The sequence below is a fragment of the Ambystoma mexicanum genome, chromosome 6q (assembly GCF_040938575.1).
Source record: "Ambystoma mexicanum isolate Mex_15411 chromosome 6q, UKY_AmexF1_1, whole genome shotgun sequence".
In the NCBI taxonomy this organism is placed as follows: domain Eukaryota; kingdom Metazoa; phylum Chordata; class Amphibia; order Caudata; family Ambystomatidae; genus Ambystoma; species Ambystoma mexicanum.
The window spans coordinates 275,459,090-275,479,811 of NC_090937.1; the positions used below are offsets into that span (position 1 = coordinate 275,459,090).

The 20,722-nt window shown below is 44.3% G+C and overlaps 1 protein-coding gene across 1 annotated transcript in view; it reads right to left on the reverse strand.

The window, feature by feature from the left end:
* Positions 1 to 20,722, reverse strand: part of LOC138515204 (ovochymase-2-like) — a 438,094-nt gene that overhangs the window by 63,519 nt on the left and 353,853 nt on the right. Inside the window, exon 14 of the mRNA XM_069630166.1 lies at positions 11,898 to 12,084. Coding sequence (XP_069486267.1) covers positions 11,898 to 12,084 — 187 coding nt within the window. The remainder of the gene's footprint in view (positions 1 to 11,897; positions 12,085 to 20,722) is intronic.

The window sequence follows — 20,722 nt, forward strand, 5'->3', positions numbered from 1 at the left end:
ACTTTCCCTCAAATAACTGCTGGGTGATATCGGGAACGTTTCTACCAAAGTACGTAGATTGTTTAATATATGCTGCATTGTTGCAAAAAAATGCATTTGATCAATACGGAAGTATAAAGTGGGACCGTCAGGTACGGAATGGCTCAAAGAGCTTACTTATGTAAATGATAGAGAGCAAGGCTATATTGCAACTGTAATTGGTAATGAATTAATGAATTCATTTATTTGCAGAAGATCGATGTACAAAGCTAACCATTATAATAATCATTGCTGTACATGCTGTGAGTGGGGTGTTTGAATGTCTGCTTAAATAAAGTTTATAAAAAAAAAAAGAAATCAAGTAAAGTTTGTAGGGCCCCCAAATATCCTTGGGCCAAGCACACGGATGTACCACAGCACTAAATTCCGTTTCCAAATCGATACAATGCAGCACATCTTTCTCCCATTGACCTAGATCAGGTGCTCCCCTTCCACCCGTATCATGGCTACCCTGCGTCCCGCTAATAACAATATCCCCAACAGTCTCCTTACATGACTAGCGGCACACACTGTATACCGTATCAAAATCAAAGCCATCAATGGGGAGGCGTCGACATGTTTCCCAATGATCTTAGGCAACACTGGAAACACTGCTTCATAAAATCCCATGATACGCGGGCAACTCCATGCTCGGTGGGCAAAGTCTGCAGGAGAGCATGAGCATCTCTTACATGCACCGAGAATCTCCAGGTAAAAACCATGTAAAGCTGCTGGAGTATAATACAATTGATGAGGAAACTTAAAGTGTATTAATTAATACCGGCTATTAGTCACCACCCCTCTGGTTTGCTTCCAGCAGTACTGCCACATTCCGTATGTAATCGGCTGACCCAATGATCTTTCCCACTTTGCACGTGCCATATCTGCCCATCCCATCCTAAAATCCAGTAACTTTGAATATACCCTAGATACCAGCCTTCCCTCACCTGCAGCTGTTATTACCCCATGGAGCAGCACACAGCTGCTTCAGCATGTTCTGCAGCCGGAAATACAAGAACAAATCTTGTGTGGAGCTACCTCCCCTCCCCTTAAATTCATTGATAGAGATGAATTTCCCAAGTGGGAACAAGTCCTGAAACTGAGTGATGCCCAGGCTAGTCATATACTGAACATACCCTTTTTCGCTCGTCAGCAGTACTCCCGGTATGTTTATCACCGGAAGCAATTTGGTCCTCCCTTTTTTCTCTGTACGCACCCATGTCCTACAGGTCAATGCCACAATGTTCCTGGGCCTCGTCAGATTCTGCGTTCAGTGAGTATCATAGCCCTCAGCATTGAGGGGGCCGCCAATGCCCTTTATATATCAGGGGAGAACCAACACGACACAAATGACGCTTGTGCCGAGTCATATTACAATTCCATATCTGATAGAGCTAGCCCTCCCCGCTCGAGCGATGCAGTAAGGGCCTCTCAATGAGTCCTGGGTTGTTCCTCAGTCCAGACAAATCGAGATACTGCTTTGACTTACTTAAAGAATGCTTTGGACACTGCCAGGGGCACATTCAAAAAGATGTATGAAAGCCGCGGCAAAAGAACCATCTTAATCATAGATATCCTACCACAGAGAGATAAGGAGTAATCCACCTCTCTGTTGCCTCCCTAGCCTGCCCCAACACTCTTATGTAATTTTCCCTATAGAGAACATCCAGGGAGCAGGCCACCTCGAATCCTAGATACCAGGTGCATTCCATGCACCACTGGAATCCCAACCCATCATGAAATATTATTGTCCGTTCTGTAAGTGGACACATTAAAGGAGCCAACCTAGCAGCAAGGACCTTGGCCGCAATTTTATTATCTAGATTAAAGAGATGGGTCAGTAGGATGTACATTTATCCGCCTCCTTGCCTGGCTTTAATAATAAAGTGACCACCATTTCCCATGCCAACAGCAACCCCAGACACGTGTTTCAGCCTAGTCAGGCCTTATCAGTGGACCCCTTGCGCACTGTGCTCCCTGTGCTTAAAGAGGCACAGCTTCACCTCACTGATGAGGCCAGACTAGGCCACAACACGTGTCTGGGCTTGCTGTTGGTACTCTTGTTCAGAGGAGAGCTGCTTAGCATTTCAGGACTGCCGGACTGCCCTTGTTGAGTGGCACAAAGACTGATATGCAAATGGATATTTCTCCTCTGTGAAAGGTACAGTGAGCTAAAACTTGGTAGTAGACTCTCCTAAGTGGGCACCTTCCCATAGAAAAGTTTATTTGTCCATGTTCATTCTCGGTAGAGGGGCTCCTAGACCTTTTTGTGCACTTTTAAGAACTTTGGACATCACCCTAAATTACCCAAGGTAATCCAGACGTGGACCCCTTGCTCACTGTGCTTGGAGAGGCACAGCTTCACCTTACTGATTAGGCCCGAGTAGGTCGAAACATGTGTCTTGGGTTGCTGTTGGTAATCTTGTTCAGAGGAGAATTGCCTAGTATTTCGGTGGACTGCCCTTGTGGGCGTGACAAAAGACCTATATGCAAATGGTTATTTCTCCTCTGTGAAAGGTACAGTGAGCTAAAACGTGGTTGCAAGGTGTAAAGACTGGTAGGGGGTGTCTGTACTTCTGCTCTCTATATGGTAGAGGAGAGGCACAGAGGACCCCAGCCAAGATTCTCTATTATTGGTAACATAGTCGAGCAATCAAGGCCTAGCTTCTCAGGAGGTGATGCAGGCTGGTTCTTAAGTACAGTGTAGTCCCCAAGCCCCCACAAAGGAATGTTCACACACTGTATTACTGAAAACACAGTCTTTATATAATTAATATTCAAAGGTATGTACACGATCACAATAACGCACTTTGTACTCGGAAGTCAATAATGATAAATATGTACAATTCTAAAGTGGTACCATTAATGTTATCGAATCTCATTAAAGTGCATCAACTGTACGGTTAAAATGTCACACAGATCAATAACGAGTAAACCAGCAATAGAGATAGGCAGGAACGTAAGATGGTTGAAACAATAGGCAGAATGCTGACCCCTACCGCTAGGCACAGTTCTGTGTGCAGATCCCCCCCACCTGGGCAACCTGTAAATAAAGATATATAGCACAAGCCCAGTCCAAATGTTCAATAGTCTTACTTCTTCCTGTTAAGGTTTTACCCCCCCAATGTACCTGGTCGAGTAGAGTTCTCCGACGATGCGCCGACCGATCCTTCTTGAGTGCCTCCCTTTCAGGCGGGAGCCACAGATCGTCGAGAGGTGTCGTGGAACTTGGCGTTCGGTGTCGGGAAATCGACGGCCCTTCTTGAGTGCCCTCCCTTTAAGGCAGGAGTCACGGGTCGTCGAACGTCCGACGGTGAACAGGGTGAACTATGGCAGGGAAGTGGCAGCTTCGTTCCTAGCGGTGCTCGTCGTCGACAGAGCATTGGCGTCCTGCAAGGAAGAGGCGTGCGGGGCACCTCGTGACAATAGTTCTGGATCGCAAAGAGATGATGAAGATCTGTGGCCCAGCAAGGGCGTCGAGTCGTCGGCGTGTCTGTGGTCTCTAGGTGGCAGGAAACCCACCGGTGGATGCTCCTCGGTGCGTCGACGGTCGGGGCTTTTCCAGGGGGAGACAAGCGGATGGCGATGCAGACGAGAGCGTCCGATGATCAATGGAAGTTCTTAGGCAAACAGGAGCATGGCGGCTCCGGTCGGCGACAGCGGTCGTCGACAGTGGCGGACAACAGTCCGAGTGCTTCTCCTTGGAGTTCCGCAGCAGTCCCCATATCGGGTCGGCAGCCTGTCGAAGGTCTGTCTACCAGGGAGCGTTGGCAAAGATCAGCTGTGCACGATGGTCCCTCGTAGCTCGGGAAGAGGGCGCCTTACCAGGTCCTCTAGACACCACTTCTAAGATTGCCTTGTGAAAAAATATCCAATAAACCCTCACTCATGAAGGGCCACATCAGTCTACTTTCCACTTTCCCCCGAATCCTCATACTCTTCAACAATGGCGCATGATCCGAGAGCTTGCGGGCTAGAATCTTGCATTCCTCCACCCACCCCGTAGTGGTACCTGAAATCAAGAAATAATCGAGGCTGGAGGCAGACTGATGTACTGAGGACTTGAAGTGGTACCCCCTGGTTACCCCCTCCAGATGTCATTTAGCTCCCAGGCCACGGACATCCCTGACAGCTTCTGAGTAGTCAGCATGACTGGTCTATGCACCCCATGGGTTCTGTCTAGCACCTGGTCCCGGACCTCATTGAAATCTCCCACCCACAGTGTAAGACCTGGGTTAAGTCTCGATAAATGCATTTTTTTAATTTTAATTTTTTAATTATTATTAAATATTTTATTGGTTATTTTACATTTAAACCTTTAACATTACTTCATCAATATCTGAATATACAATTTCCTCATTCATTCCAAGGCACAGTGGTAAAACAGCTTCTATCCCAATACCAAAGACGCCACTAATTTTAAGGCTGCAAGGGTGGCTCCAATTTTTTCTGCCGCCATAAGCCCCTCCCAACATTCATCCTCCATCTTCAATTCAAAAAGCCCATTGTATTCCCCCAAGAACATTGTTCTACTTGGGATAAGGCCCACGCAGTTTAGGGTGAGGTGCTTTAGTGTCTCCAGTTCTTCTTGTTTGCCGTAAAAACAGCAAAAAGCATTTTGTGAATTTATCGGTTTTCTTAACAGTTGGACTTCTCTCGTTGGTATAATATTCAGTCTACATCTCATCAACAGACCACGACAGAAGGTTGTAGGGAACGTCTTTAAATATTTAGATCTTTAGTCACCAAATTGAATGAAATCCATTGGCCGTATTGAACTTCAATGTCAAGGTTTCAATCCAACCTTTCCTTTGCTGAATTTCTTTTACTTTAGTGGGAATATTTATTAGCATTTCAGTTTTAATCCCATTCGTTCTCAGGTATTCACTGCAGCAAGATCACCATAACTTCAGGAATGTATCCTTTAGATCTCCCCTATTATTTAGGATCTCAAAAGGTACTGCTGGGGTAGTCGTTATACATTTCTCCAAGAGGGAGATGGACTTCCACATAGTTATTGATCTTAATGATTGAAGTCGAAGTTCATATCTAATCATGTAACTTGGCAGCGAGTTAGGCAATCTCAGGATAATTTTCCAGAAGTATGCCTCACAAACTTCCCATGTCTTCCAGGAGAGATTTAGAAGTGATTCAGACCCATAGGCTATGACCGCCACCATCTTTTGTTTATAAAATGTCCAGATTGGCGTCATCGAGAATTTCCCATATCGATTTTGAATGGCTTTCCCCTGGTTAGTCAGTTTTATTAGTTTTTCTCTAATTAGGTTATATTGACCTTGCTCATTGATGTTCTTATTTATCCTGACTCCTAAATAAATTATGGAGTCAACTTTTTCCAGTTTTTTGCCATTTATTGTCCAACGGAATATATTCTCCTTTTGTCCAGGCCTTCGAGCTGTCTCCTTTACCATGATTTTTGACTTTTTCTCATTAGCCTTCATCTCGTTTTCATCAAGGTATTTTTTGAAGGCATCGAGTCGCCTTTGCAGACCGATTTATGTTTGGTCTATAAAAACCAAAGCGTCCACATAAAGGATCTATGGTATTATCCCCTCATTTATTTTTGGTAGGAAAGCTCGGACATTGTTTTGAGAGACACTTGGGTCTGCCATATAAAACACAAAGAGAAATGGGGCCAAGGCACATCCTTGTTTGATTCCTCGATACGTTTGTATCTTTTCCGTAAGAGAACCTTCTCGGTGATACAGACCTGTATTTTTCTGTTAGTGGAGGCTATACGAAGTCTCTATACGAAGTCCATCAGGCAGTTACATTTTTTTAATTTCATCCACAAGCGTTCCCGACTTACTGTGTCGAAGGCTTGTTCTAGGACCATAAATCCTAGACATATCTTCGTGTTAGAAGCCAGCGCCCTCAATTTTAGTAAATTCAGGATAAGAAGGTTCAACGAGGTAGTCATTTCTGCGGTAAAGGCAGTTTGCCATTGATCTATAATTTGCGCTGATGAAGCCCATTTTTTAAAATCGCGAAGTAGTAGTGTAGCAAATAACTTCCCTATCGAGTCCAAAAGGGCTATAGGCCAATAATAAAAGGGTTACTCCGGTCCCCCTTTTTTATAGATCGGAACGATCAGCGCTTCATTCCAAGATGATGGTAAAGTCTCGATAAATGCATTTCAATCCACTCCAAGGGGACCGTGGAGTCACTATTTGGACCATAATAATTGAGAAGGTTCACCAACTGTCCCTGCAACAACTCCACAGAGTCATTTATAAGTGTGCACACTGCCCTTCAGTTACTAGAATAGGATGAAAAATACCTATGGAAACCCCAGGCTTTGCCTATTCTGGAGTCCCCCGCCGGAGAGAGATGGGACTCCTGTAAGAAGGCAATGTCTATATTCTGTTTGTCTCAAGTACATGAGCACGCTGCATGTTTCGGATTGGCAGTTTAACCCCTGGACATTCCAAGACAGAAATCGCACCCCTTTATTCATTAGAATCAACATGACCAACAGTCCAACATTTCTCTCCAGCCGACACCAGAGTTCCCAGTTTATCAAAGGATCCATGTAACCAGACCAGTAAATTGTCAACTAACCCAACAACCACAAAACACTGCTGCCCCTCGCTCGCCCCTACCAGAAACCCCAATCATCCAATTCAAATCAGAGCAACCCATAGACCCACTATCCTCTCCCAACATCCAGTTGACGCCCAACCCATCCTCCTCCCCCACTGACAACCCCCAACCCACCTGCTTCCCCCCCAACCTCATACCACAAACTGTCACATGCTTCCCCATGAGGGCTAAACTAGCGCTGATCCGTCTTAGCCCCAATTGTACTTCCCACTCATCGCCACAAGAACCGGCATCACTGTCCCTCATCTTCTCAGCACTGTTGGCAATGATTCAAGAAAAACATTGGATTTATCCGGGTTTGAAAAAAACAGTGCATGGCCATCATGTTGTATGCCATGCTCTTCCACGCCAAGCTCACGGTACATCATGCCCCTCTCCCAAAGTCTCTTCTTAATATCAATATAGGTCCTCCGCGATGCGTGCACTTTGTCAGTGAAGTTGGGGAAAAAGCCGGATGGAATCCCATTTATACAACAGCACCCCTTTTTCACTAGCTTTCCACAAGGCAAGGTCTCTATCACAATAGTTCAACAACGGGGCTATTATCAGCCGGAAAGGCACTCCAGGCGCTGGTTTCCTCTCAGTCAGAACCGGATGAGCTCTTTGCATGATGAACATAGCTGAGATGTCCTCGCTACCAAGAGCCTCATGCAGGATTTCTTTGACCATGGGTTCAATATATTGCTGGTCTGCCGCTTCAGGTACCCCCAACTATCATCAGAAGGATCTTTAATCTAGATCGTGCCGGAACAACCTGTTTGTCAGCCAGCTCTTTAAGGGCCTTCCAAACTTGAATAAGTTCCTGAGTTGTGATAATGTAGTTATCTTCAACCATGGAGACACGCCACCTCAACCTTATCCAGCCTCTCCCCATGCCGGTCTAATCGCACTTTCATGTGGTCTACTTTACAAGTCAGGGTGTCCATTTTGCCACCCAGCGATTGCATACCCACTTGTAGCTGACTAAACATGACTTAGCTGTCCCTAAACGCCCCACTAGGATCCAGAAAGAGGGACAGAGGCCGCACCCAGGATCTCCTCCATGACCGTGTGATGTTTTGCCTGGATGGAGGTTTCAAGTTGCAAATTCGACTGCTGCTTTCTGCCCTTCTGGATTTAGACATGGCCTCCCCCTGCTTTCACTTAATTCCATCCCTCGCTCCTGTCTCTTGCCTGTACTAGTGCCGCCCGACCCAGTGAGCAATGGAACCCTCGTGTTGTCCTACCCACTCCAAGGACCTCTAATATTGTGAATGTGTGAACCTGCATCCAATGTGTTCTTCACGTCTCCCCCAGGACAACTTTAAATGCTGCACTTTGCAGCCCCTTCCTTTAGGTGACATACCCTGTAGTTCCCCAGAGTCCTTCAGAGGTACAGACTGCCTCTTTCCTCCATACCACCTGCAAAGGAGTCTGCAGTACTACCTCCCGCTCTAGTGCTCCTACCTTTATCCAACTAGAGTGGCTTGCCTCATCAAACGCAATCACCAATCTGGTCTCTGCTGCAGGTAATTTATATGACCGATGCAACTGTGGGGCAATGAGCTGGGCCCCTCCGCCTTATCCTAGCCTTGCCACACTGTTATGCCAGAGCAATGTCCTCATTGTCAGGTAAATCCACTCATAGGGTGCATCCATATGGTGTAAATTCAAACCTTAATGTCACATGTCTCCCCCCCACCCCCCGACCCCAGATAAGTATTAATGGAGCAGGTTCTGTGAGAAAATCCACTCTCTTGAGGGAAGCACTGCTGGCCACAGGTCTATTGCCCTGGATATTCAGTAGGTTGGTATACAGAGGGCCTCACTCATCAGCTCTCTCTTCTTATATAAACATGCTATTCACCTACTGCCATCTCACTGCCATACAGCAGTGAACCAGTCTCCCCTCCCTCGGCAGCAGGAAGAACCACTGTTCCTGTGGGACCATTGATTTGAACAGCTAACAGCTGCAGCTCTGTAAACGCCAACGGGAGACGCAGCACCCATCGTGTTGCTCAACCACTACTCGTTTCCAGATTCTTGCAGTCTACACTCCTGGAGGCCCGGCATGTGAGCCTCCATGTCCGGCTCATTCCTCCACACAAGTGGTGTATTGCCCTGTATTGCTGTGACCTCCCCTGCAGGAGGATGGTCAAGGCCCGCCAGGGCCTCAGACACCGTTGCAGAGGGTGCCTGCAGTCCTCTTGGTGGCCTCTGCCTCCTGTGCACCGAGTCCGCTGTTGCTCCAGGGAGCCGCCTCCCAACACAAGTCCTGGAACAAGTTGCGCAGCACACTACCTACAGACTAAACACCTGGGGCCTCAGCACACTCCTAATAAAGCTCTGTTACATTGCACAGACCCTGCACAGAGACGCTCTGTCACCAGGCAGCAGCCCCACTCTAGCAGGTTCAGATGCAAAGTCCTAAGCACAGCTCTCTATCCCCCACGATCAGGGCGCAAAAGCAACATGATGGCGGCCCAAAGGGGGCGCAGGAGGTCGAGAGAGAGATGTCCTCAAGCTGGTGATCTGCAGATCCCAGCTCAGTTCTCAGCCTACAAGCAAGGCATGAGCACTGGATTTTTCCCCAAATGTGCCCACAGCATTTACATAGCAGATGTACTAACTACTATGGTGACAGGTCAGGATGCATAAGATTTTTCCTGGATTGTCTGGGGTGCTTGAGCGCTCACAGGCAGGTGGCCATTTTAGCCAGGCTCGCTAGCGCACTCTGTCCTATTTACACATTTTAAAAAGTATATTTTGGGTTTGCGTATAAGTTAAATATTTCTCCCTTCAAAGCAATGCAGTAAAACAAATTTGAATCACTTTATTGCTTTTTCATATTCATTTTTGTATGGGCCAGTCTATGGAAAATCTTAAGTTAACATGCTTTTTAGTAAGACAACGCCAATACAAAGAGGGCATCCATGGTCCAAAACAGTCACATTGGTTTGGAAAGAAATGCATATCATAAGCCGAGGCCTAAAATCGGGCAATGTTGGCTTCCATTTGCAAGGTGCAAACATGCCACCGTATATCCAGGCCACGACAACAATAAAATCATTTTCATTAACAGGAATCACTGAAAGGCAACATGTATGCCTATTCCTAAAACCAAACCTTTCAGCAAAAAGAAGGAATCTTGGAGACAAAGTGGTGGCAATCTGAATTTTTATGAGTTTTTGCAGCCTCCTTAGTTTAAGGGAAGACGGTATGCAATCAATATCAGAAGCAAGAAAAGGGAATACTTTCAAGAAATGATAATGAGCATGCTTATCATTGCACAGCGTGCTGTCATTGAGTAATGGCTGACTGCTCTTCTTTCTTGCATATTCTCTCTCAATGCGCACCACACAACATGCTAACTTCATGACAACTCGAAACAGTGCAGTATTCTTTTCTTTAGGGGTTTCAACACAACTTGATATTCAAGATTACTATAAGAAAACAGAGATGGAGTATCTTATTGATTGAACCCTTCCCCAAAAATATTCTACATTTCAGCAGGCCAAGTTATCATTTTATACAGGAATATTCAGATGGGTTTCGGGTCACACTAATTTATCAATTCAACTCTCTTTTCTTTAGCCTCTGCTGTTCACTTCTACTGCGTTATTTATTAGGAACATTTGTTGTGCCACTAATAAGGCAGATCTCTTTCAGAGAGCAATAGCTACACCCAAACTATTGGAAGACAACAACTAAAGTCCTGGCAGAACAATGACATACCCTAAACTGGTGTTCTGATTTCAGGGCAGGATTTAAAACAAGTGCTATCCAAACTAAGCGACCACCCTGGACCGCCAAAAAGCCATTCACAGCAGTGGTGGATTGAAAATAGGTGACAGAATTCTCTAAGACCAGCTAGAATGTCTTGGGGATGACTGAAATAGATGGGATAAAAGGAATTTGGTATACAATCATTTTTACCTGGCACGATGGAAATGTTTTACTGTGCTTTAAACTCTTCATTGCAGGACATCTTTATTTGGGTCTCATATCTCATCACAAGCGTGGATGCACATACCTACAGCTTCCAGCTCATAACATCCCATGCCATGATTTAATTTAATACTTTTCTATTAGCTTTTAGTCGTCGATGTAAGAGTCCAAATTGAGTAAAGTCCCAGTTTCCTTACCACCCGTTGCAATGATTTCATTTGTTACTAGTTCTATCAACTCCTACCCTTCATTTCACACTTCTCTTAAATCCTATCTCTTCCACTCACCCTCCTAACTTCTCTTTCATCTTCCTTGACTGAATCTACCTCTACTTATTACTCCTCGCACCCCTCCTCTTACTATTGCTCCTTCCACTAGCGTTTAACCACCTCAACTTTGTAAATTGCTCTTTGTACTGTTTTCTGGTTTGATTCAATTGTCATGTATTGCTTGTTGTAATTGATTGTTCCTTTTGTAAAGTGCTTTGGAATAACGCGCTATATAAATTCAAATAAGTACAAAAATACAAATACTTGATATGCCTTCTTGTAAATTTGTTTGCACTAATTTCATTTGTTGTGAATGTCAACTTTGTATACTTTGCATACTTTCCATTTATTTGTTCATAATTTTTCTACAAAACTGTTTGTTTGGAAAAGAAATGTAGAAAGTAATAAACGTGTCCTTGCTGGTTTCATTTATTTTTATTCGATTTGCAGCGACACCCCTGATACTCCAAAGGCCTATCCTCACTTACACCTCTGATATCTGCCAGCCCCCACACTCTTCTGTGCCCTTCTGTATTCATTGCACTGATGGAGTCTGTCAATGCTTCTTACTTTCCGCTCTCCTGCCCTCTATACCCTGAACACCTGCAAGAGCGTTTCTGGAGGTCTTTCATGATGGATCAGGGGATTTCAACTATGGAACTGCTGATGAGCTTTCTGATGAGCTTTCCAAGTTTTTCATATTTGATCCCACAGGCGGGGTTTGAAACCTGGTCAGCAATGTTCTGGTCACTTCTGTATTATCAATGCCAAAATGTATGATGCGTGACACTTTTTGGGTAAAATGCACTTGTCGCTCTGTAAGGCATGTATCACAAAGGCACATGCTCATTATACCCACGGTAGAAAGTTTCGCACTCAAAACCAAACCACTACAGACACCATAAAGCGACTACAAAATCAAACAAAAGAAATCTTGATTTGTAATCACTGGGGAAGGCTTCATCCAGTGCAGCAAAGATGGGATTGGGAAATCATAAGGCAGAATGGACACCAATGGAAATGTACACAGGTGCAAAACATTGCTGCAGATGAACTTACTTGTTGCATCGTAGATGTACTTCTTCATTTGCTGCTCAATCCACGTGATATAGGCAGAGGAGCGGGTGAAGACGCTGGGCTTCTTGTTCACAGCGCAACCCCTGGCTCCGAAGCTGGTGATGCCATGTACCTCCCAAACAGATTTGTCTGCGCTGGACTGGCAGACGTATGGGCCTCCTGAATCCCCCTATGGCAAAGCGAAGAAAGAATTTAGAGGAGCTATTTGTTAGAGTTCGGTTCCTGATCTACATTGGATTCTACAATACACCATCCAACTAGAACTGGTTGATCCAATGCAATGAAGCCCTTATGTGCAGCCACTAAGGATTTTAACAATATCTGATGGAACTAAACAACAATTAGGGCATGTTAGGGAAGGAGTATACATAGAATGTTAGTGAACACTACATATACAGTGAGGAAAACTATCCATGGCAGTTAATTATATTTTAATCAAATAAATAAATGCTACTCTTCAATATAATCAAGTCCACATGGAATTGTACTGCCAAATTCAATTAGTAGGCTTGATTCTAATTGGATTGAGGTGAATTTGCAATTCCCCCCCCTTGGGGGATTTGACTCTGCCGGGTCCAACTCACCTCAAAATACCATCACTGTTGTGCTTTCCTTCAAAATGTTGGGCAATGGGACAGAATCCAGATTCTTAATAGACTTAGCACGCCGCAAAATAATCAATTTACATTTTCTTATGGCATTCCCTATATAGACCTTGTATTGTATTGGGCCATAGTTTGCGCTCTATAAATCTTGGTACAAGGGCATCTAGGCACTGTGAAAAAAGCTGACACTCAGGGAGAGGGAGCCAATTGTGAACAGAGTTTTAAAAACAAGAAGAGTCTTGAGCGCCTTACGGAAAGGCAGATACTCTTCAATTTCCCAAAGGGAAAGAGGGAGCTTATTCCAAGGGTGGGAGCAAGGACCAAAAAAGAGCGCCCCCCCAGCCCGGCTCTCTGAAAATGCAGCACTTTTAAACGTGCATGGGAGGACGTGCGAACGCTCATGGTAGGGTATTAATGTTCCAGGTTATTTTTCATACGAGTTGAGCAGTGTTGTGATGGGCCCTGTGGGAAACGCACATAATTTTAAACTCAATTCGGTCCTGCCCCAAGTAAAGCCTGTTACAATAGTGCAGTGATCCCAGGATCGCTGACATGATTACCTTAGTACGCCAGTTTGCAGGGAGAAGAGGGAGAACCTTTCTCAGTACTTTAAGTTTTCCAAACCCAGTGTTGCAGACTGCCGCAATCTAGGCTTCATGGGAAGCAGTGGGGAGAAGCCAAGCCTCACCCTTAAGCTCTTAACAGACGTGCTGGGGGTAAGTCATGGGCTGAGGGAGTCTGGCCAAAACTGGGAGCCCCAGGCACTGGTTGCCGCTTGGAGACCAAACACAAGTACTTCAGTTATTCCCCCATTGAGCTTCAACCAGTTGGCAGTCATCCAACTGCCAATGGTTAATAAGCATTCTCAGTTTATGAGAGGGCTCAGTGGTAGGGGAGTCGAGATGAAACACCAATTGTGTGTCGTCTGCATATGTGTAAAAATGAACCCCAGACTCTGAGATGAGATCTGCCAAATGGCGCACCTAAAGATTAAACAAACATGGGGAACTCCACAAGGAACAGGGGAAGCGGGAGAGCTGCAAGTCTGAAAGGAAACTGTGTCCATTCCACAAGAAATGAAGCAAACCATGCCAGCGGCACCCCCGAAATATCCACCTGCTCCAAACGGCACAGGAGAATGCCATGATCCGCCGTATAAAAGGCTGCGGAGAGGTCAAGAAGAATCAACACTCCGACCCTTCACGGTCTTGAACCAAAGCTAAATCATCCGAAAGGGAGATCATGACCGACTATGTTCCCATCAACGGCCTAAAAACCCGACTGATAGGGTGTAAGCAATTGTTTTCCAGGCAACGAGAGAGGAGCAAGGTAGCAACCGTCTGCGGCATCATTAAAACCAGCAACAAAGATATTGGCCGGTAATTATCCACTACGGTTGGATCAAGAGGAGTTTTTTTTTTTTTTTTTTAAAGAGGAGCTGGTTAAAAACCATATACAACAAGCTCAGTATGGCAGCTAATATGGTCTGTGATACAGTAAGTGTAGCACAAATAAAACTGAATGAAAAAACAATCGGATAATTAGTCGCTCAAACTGTACCCCATGGGGGGGTTACCGTAAACTTTGCAAAAGTTCAAAAAAAGTGAACATCAGTTCCAGTATTTTCTGACAAGCTCAATGCTGAAGGTAAAATCAGAAATCAAAACCAAAATCTTGATGGTGCGTAATCAGACAAGTGATTTTAATTTTTAAACAGACAAGGAGGCCAGGTGTTGCCTCTGCATGTCAAGAGCTCATATGCCAATGCATTTATTTCGGAGTTCACCACTCCTTCGTCAGGGCTGATCCCTACATATAATTGCAATAAATCATCAAATACAAAATCCACACAATTGTATCAATGAGAAGTATCAATGTAGTAGGGAAGATACAATAAACGTAATGTACATACCCCAATTTCAGTGCGCAGTGGTGAGGAGAAAAAGAATGGTAGTAAAAGAGAAAAACAAAAAAAAGATGTAATAATGTGCTTATGTGCGCTGCTATTCACCAAATTCATATAAACTCCAAAGTAAATGGTATCTTAGTCTTGTGACCATGAGATCAATGATGACTGTTTCAATAGAGAATGAAGGGCATTTCCTTGATGCAGCGTTCTAAAACTAAATAAGATACATGTACATCAGTGAAACATGTAGCCAATGAGAATTGGATCTGTCAATGGCTGTAACCAGGGCTATTCCTTACCCTCACAAAATGTGAAAGCGGGTAGAATCGGATGAGCGCGCGCATGGGCGCCTGGTTTATAGCAAGTATCTCTAAAGTGGGACAGTTTCACCGTTCTAAAAGTAAGTAGAGCACAGGGATTACTATCTCACATTATAAAACCAATGAGGTATAGTTATGCACACCGGGGTGTACCGAGCAGCAGCTTTCCTAGGATCAGTGTCGTTCTGATTGAAGACTGAGCAAGGGCGCACTTGGAAAGGTTATGATCAGTTACCATGGTGACTGTGGTGACTGGCAGGACACCGAGGCGCGGCACACCAGTGGGTGTGTGTCTGCCCCTGGCGCCTCGCGTCCCAACCTCTCCACAAAGTGGCGAGATCGGGACGCGTCAGCACGCCATGTGGAGGTCTGTGACAACAATGTAAGCAAGAAGAACAGAAACTTTAGAGATAGATATCTCTAGTGTAGATACACAAGTTGTGTTAATGCGGTAAACTCGAATATTACAAGAAAGGAACCAATGGGCTCCATGTATCCTGGTGCACCTCCGTTGGAGGCTACGCCCATATTGAAAGTGATTAAAGTGTATCCACGGCAACAAAGTCTTGCCCGGGAGCCAAAGGAAAACACTATAGTGAGCCGCAAAGGCAAATAGCGGAGTACAATATTACAAAACAATTGAACAAAAAAATTGGGTTATTTTTTCATTTTTATTTTCTCAATGTGCTACATCAATAGTCGCTGCAATCCATGCATGTGACCTGCCAGATTAATGCTATTAAAGACGTATCCGTGGAAATGTAATGGTTTGGGTACCAAAATAATGAGGAGTCATTAAATGTGCAATAGAATTGGGTGTATGCGTAATTGGCTAATTATGTATAAACAATGAGTGACAATCCTTATGGTATGTAAAATACAACGTGCTGCTATGGATACAAATAAAAGCAGAGCAGAGGACGTACTAAGGAGTAACATTAATTTAACATACATCATTGGAAGGAAAAGCACTGTGCTAAGTAGAACCGCACACACGGTGTTCACCATGATACACCGACATGCACAGCTGATTGCCACTAATTTGTCATGCCCAGAAAGTCAAATCTGTTTTTATAATACAACCGTACAAACCATTGTGTGTGTACCACATACTGCAACGGCCTAAATTGATGGGCACAGTCTGTCATGATCTCCCTTTTGGATGACAGCTTTGCTTCAAGACTGGTAGGGGTCAGAGTGTTGATTCTTCTTGACCTCTCTGCAGCCTTTTGGTACCGTGGATCATGGCATTCTCCTGTGCCACAGACCGTTTCCTTTCAGGCTTGCAGCTCTCCCACTTCCCCTCTTCCTTGTGGAGTTCCCCAAGGAACCGCTCCGTGCCCACGTTTGTTTAATCTTTATGTATGCCCTTTGGTGGTTTTCATCTCGGAGTCTGGGGTTCATTTTTACACATATGCAGACAACCCACAATTGGTGTTTCATCTCGACTCCCCTACCACTGAGCCCTCTCAAACAGTTTTTGGGTCGAGGTGTCTCTGGACTTTTTTCAGTCACTGCCTTTAAATTTGAATTATCCACACAGCAGAAACGGAAATCATTTTTATTACTTAGTCCATCTAGTAGTGCCCACCTTTCCTCTTTGACTGTGATACAGTCACACCATTGTATATTTTGAGGGGCCAGTAATGCAAGGCGGACAACTGCTTGCAGTATTTGACATTATATTAATGATAGAAAATGCAAGAAAAACCTAACTAAGCCTACTCTACCAGGGAGTTCCCTAGCTAGTCTAGGCTCTAAGGGAAAATCTCCTAGAATACACAAAACTTGCCATCACAATAAACAAAACATTCAGAATAAATCAAAAACAACAAATAAATAACCAGTGGCTTGGAAAACATCCATTGTCCTGGGTAGATCTCTTTCCCAGGAATGTCCGAAGTCAATCTCTCAAAGTGTTCACAAAGTAAAGTCTTGAACTTGTTCTTGAAAGTTCCAACAGAAACATAAGGTCACCCAAACATAAAAGCCACTGGTAAAAGCTCTTTATCCGTATGTTGAAAAGTTCCCTTTCCAATTTCAGCAAAGAAAACAGCACCAATGATAATCCTGGATAACCTCCTTTCAAGACGGACTTCACAGTTCAAAGATAAAAGTACCACTTCTGCTTGAACAGCTGTCCATATGTTTGTAACCTCTGCAGCGTCTTTAATATAACTTGTCAGGATGCTTCTTCTTAGGGTGTTGCTTTCCTCTTTGACAACCCCCTTCTGCTACTGTCACTGTGAAAGCAGACTCCTTTGCTTCAGTGTTCTACTGCTTCAACAATTTCCAATATATTGTTCTCTGACAATATTATAGACAAACACAGAGTTCCGTTAAGCTCTGCTTCCACTTGGTTATTGTTAGGCAACTTAAAGACAAGACACTTCCATCTCTACAGCGGAAGGCAAGGCACTCTCTCTATTTTTACTTTTCTCAGGAATCACAATTACCCATACACAATCTCTCTTTGATGTAATTGTTCTTGTAACAATTCATGAAAGTCAGCTTCAACTTTTTCAAGTGATTAAGGAGAGCATTCTCCCTCTTAATTGGAGATACGCAACCACTCTGGTAAAGTTATTAAGTTCAACAAAGGAAAATGAAAAGTTTTTCATTTACGCAAGCATTCTGCCATGCATTAAATGTTCATGTGATACATTTTCTTGGTTGCTGTGAGAAGTCTTAACAAACAACAACTCCTACGCCAGTTATAATTGTGTTGGTTACAGTTAATGGCAAGGGTTTTTCAGTGAATTGGAGTACGGCGCTTCACTCACTGGCTCCAAAAACCCTGCGGTTGTGGGCAGCTTCCACTTCCCGACTTATCTTCCTGCTACTACTACTTGCTACTAATACTTCAGGCACTCTTGGGACCCACACCGCTCTGCAGCACAGGTGTCTCCTGTCCAGCCTCGACCACGGGGAGTCTCCTTTACTCCTCTGTCCGAAGGCATGCTTCTGCACAAGGGCCTCGGGTTGCAGCAGGACCTTAGCTGTGCAGTCACAGCTATTCGGTGCACATTGGGAAACCTTTAACTTCGCCAAGAGTCCCTCAGTGCAGCCACAACCAGACAGGGTTTGTGAACACAGGACTAACTCAGAACCTGTAGGTGAAATCTGCTCTTCTTTCATCCCGGTGTCCCTTAAGTAATCACACTTCCTTGTGAACTGCCAGCCTTGTGCTCGTCTCCTTCTGCTACTACTGCCAGCCTTCCAGCTCCTGCTCCTTCCTCATACTCCTTCATGCTGCAGCCTTTTATGCCTCTCAGGGGGGCAATTAAGTTCAGGTGCAGGCCCCCTTAGTGTTCATTGCCTGAGCGTGGCAAAGGCTAATAGGCCTACTTGCCTGTCTTACACCTCCACATGCCTCCCAAGCTCTGTGCTTCGTCTCAGTTCCTGTGGTATTGTGGGACAAGTAGTTCATATTAAGCAAATTAGGTTTTTCCACTCCTTTTAAACTTCTAAAGGTGCTTTTAATTTACTTAATATTTTTATAAGAGAGATTGTGGGATTTAGTTTTATTAGAGACAGATGGTATGGAAAAGGCTATATTTCCTTCACTACTTTTGGCATTGAGGAAGAAGTTTATTTTTAGGGATACAAAAAACATGTTTCATTAATATATATTGAGGGGCCACGCTCTTATCTTTAACCATTTCAGTCTTACTGGGAGGTTGAGATATATTAACATGGCAATAAGTTAGGACCTTCTCTGTCATGGTGGTAAGAGTATCCCTCTCTAAAGGAAGAATACTGTGCTTCATCCTGCAGAATCTCCCCCCACTACCCTGGACCTTGTCTCCACCTAGCTGATCATCCCGCCGTACACCACCTCCAGGATTGGGATCAGGAAGCACCTGCCCTCTCCTGGCCCCCTGGGAGGAGACTTTCGGCAGGGTTTTGGTGAGGGATCCGTAGGATTCCCCACAATATCCTTGGTCTCAAAGAGATACCCCAAGAGCCATGCTGCCAATACTACAAGAGCCACATGTGAATCTCCATTCTGCTTTCTTCAGCCATGTTCCCGTATTCTTACAAGGGGAGAAACAGCTATTAGTTTTAAACAGGCCAAGAAATCTTAGATTATCTTCACTATCTCTGGGTTTATCAGCGATGTATATTATATATGCATGAAGAATTTGTTCTGTAACAAAACTGAACAATGATGTGCAATATTGCAAACTGGAGGGTCAGGGAAGAGGAGACGGGTTGCTTAGGCAATTATTTGTTGAAAACATTAACTCTAGTGCCTAGAGAAGCTCACACAGATGCGTTCTAGTCCGGCCAATCAAGTGGGAGATGCACAAAAGCTCCCAGCAGAAGCACGCTAAGAGACATTGTGACTGCAAAGTTGCATAGTGTTGGATAACTTGTTCGATAGTGAATGCGGATGAATGCAAAGTAGCAATGAAAGAATTACTTCCAAGTGATTCAAGAGGAAGTCCATACCATTCAGTAAACACAGCATGCTCGACAAGGCTTAGGAGTCCCGAGGGAAGAGAGTTAACAAAGATAGTGCTCTAAATGCATTTCACCCCCCACGACCACCCTCAATCGCAACTAACTACTGTTTGTTGTAGGTGATATTGGGAATACTATAGGGCTGACATTCAAAAGAGTTGCAACTGTGCGTTACAGGCAGTGGTATTGCACTTGGGCTTTTTGGTTCTCCAGGCCTTCTATCAACGCAGTCTGGAACATAAAATGGGCAGCATTAGTGTTCAGGGCACTTTTGACAAGTCTGGCTGAGCCCCCAAAATCCAATCACTGTTGAGGTAAAAGTTTGTTGGAGGAGACGCTAAGGGAAGCTGCCCTTAATAAAAGGGCTGCGCTCAGTCTATAAAGGAAAGGCTCCCTCGCCCAATTCAATCGGACACTGGAAAAAGGTTGAAGTCATCTTGAACAAAGTTGAAATGAGTCACACTTAAGGGGGAGGAACTTTGAACCAATGAAGCCAGACTGATTGCAAAGAGAATAGAAACACCTTGAACTGAAGTGGGGCAAACCATGCATGAAAAGGCAGATGCCCTGAACCTCAAGAATCAGATCTTGCCTAAAGATGGCAGACACCTTCAAAATATACAATTAGGATATTTGTTGCATCTAGAAGTCTCCTGGAAGTCCAGACTTTAAAGAAATGTGTGCGGTTCTTGGGTTTGACACTTGATTCTGCCCTTGAAGACAAGAGATTTCAAGTGAGCCCAGGGGGCAGGTCCAGTCTAAAACACATTGGGGAGGACTCCTGCTCAGTCCCTGGAGTGATCAGAGACGCAAAACCTCTTACGTTACCTAGCCCCATTCATAATGGTAGAGACGGCATGTCTCGGCGCAGAGAGAATGTGTTTTAATTTTCTGTGTACTATTCAGCAGAGTGTACATGTGGTTAGAAAATAAATCACATGCTAAAGGTAGCACATGTATTTGAAAAACAATTATCGAGCCCGCACACACCAGTATAAAACTACTTCTTCAGAGGGTGTTCCCATAGGTCTAAAACGTACTGATGAGATGACTACCAGTACAATAAAACAAAAAGTGTATGCTTTAGACGAGAAAACCCAAGACCAACCAAATGGGGGAGGTGACAAAACAAGAGAAATGACCCTTCCAGCCCCAGACAATCCATCTCCGGAAGTGAATACATCCAAGGGCACTTACTAAAACTGAATTTGCCCTTTTATAAACACTTTATTAATTTCACAATACAACCAATAAGAAGCAATTAATACGAACAGTCATAACATCTGAATTAAAAATCCTTTCTTAAGGATCCTACGATACAAGCTTTATACTACAATGACTGCAATATACCGCAGTCCCCACTAATACATGTTGGCCTCAGACATAATACCAACAGAACTCACCAAACGGCAGTTTTAGAAAAATATTTCACATTTCTACCAGCTAACACAAGCAAAACGTTCACACTGCAGGTGCAGAACTACAAAACAATTCTTCACACACTGG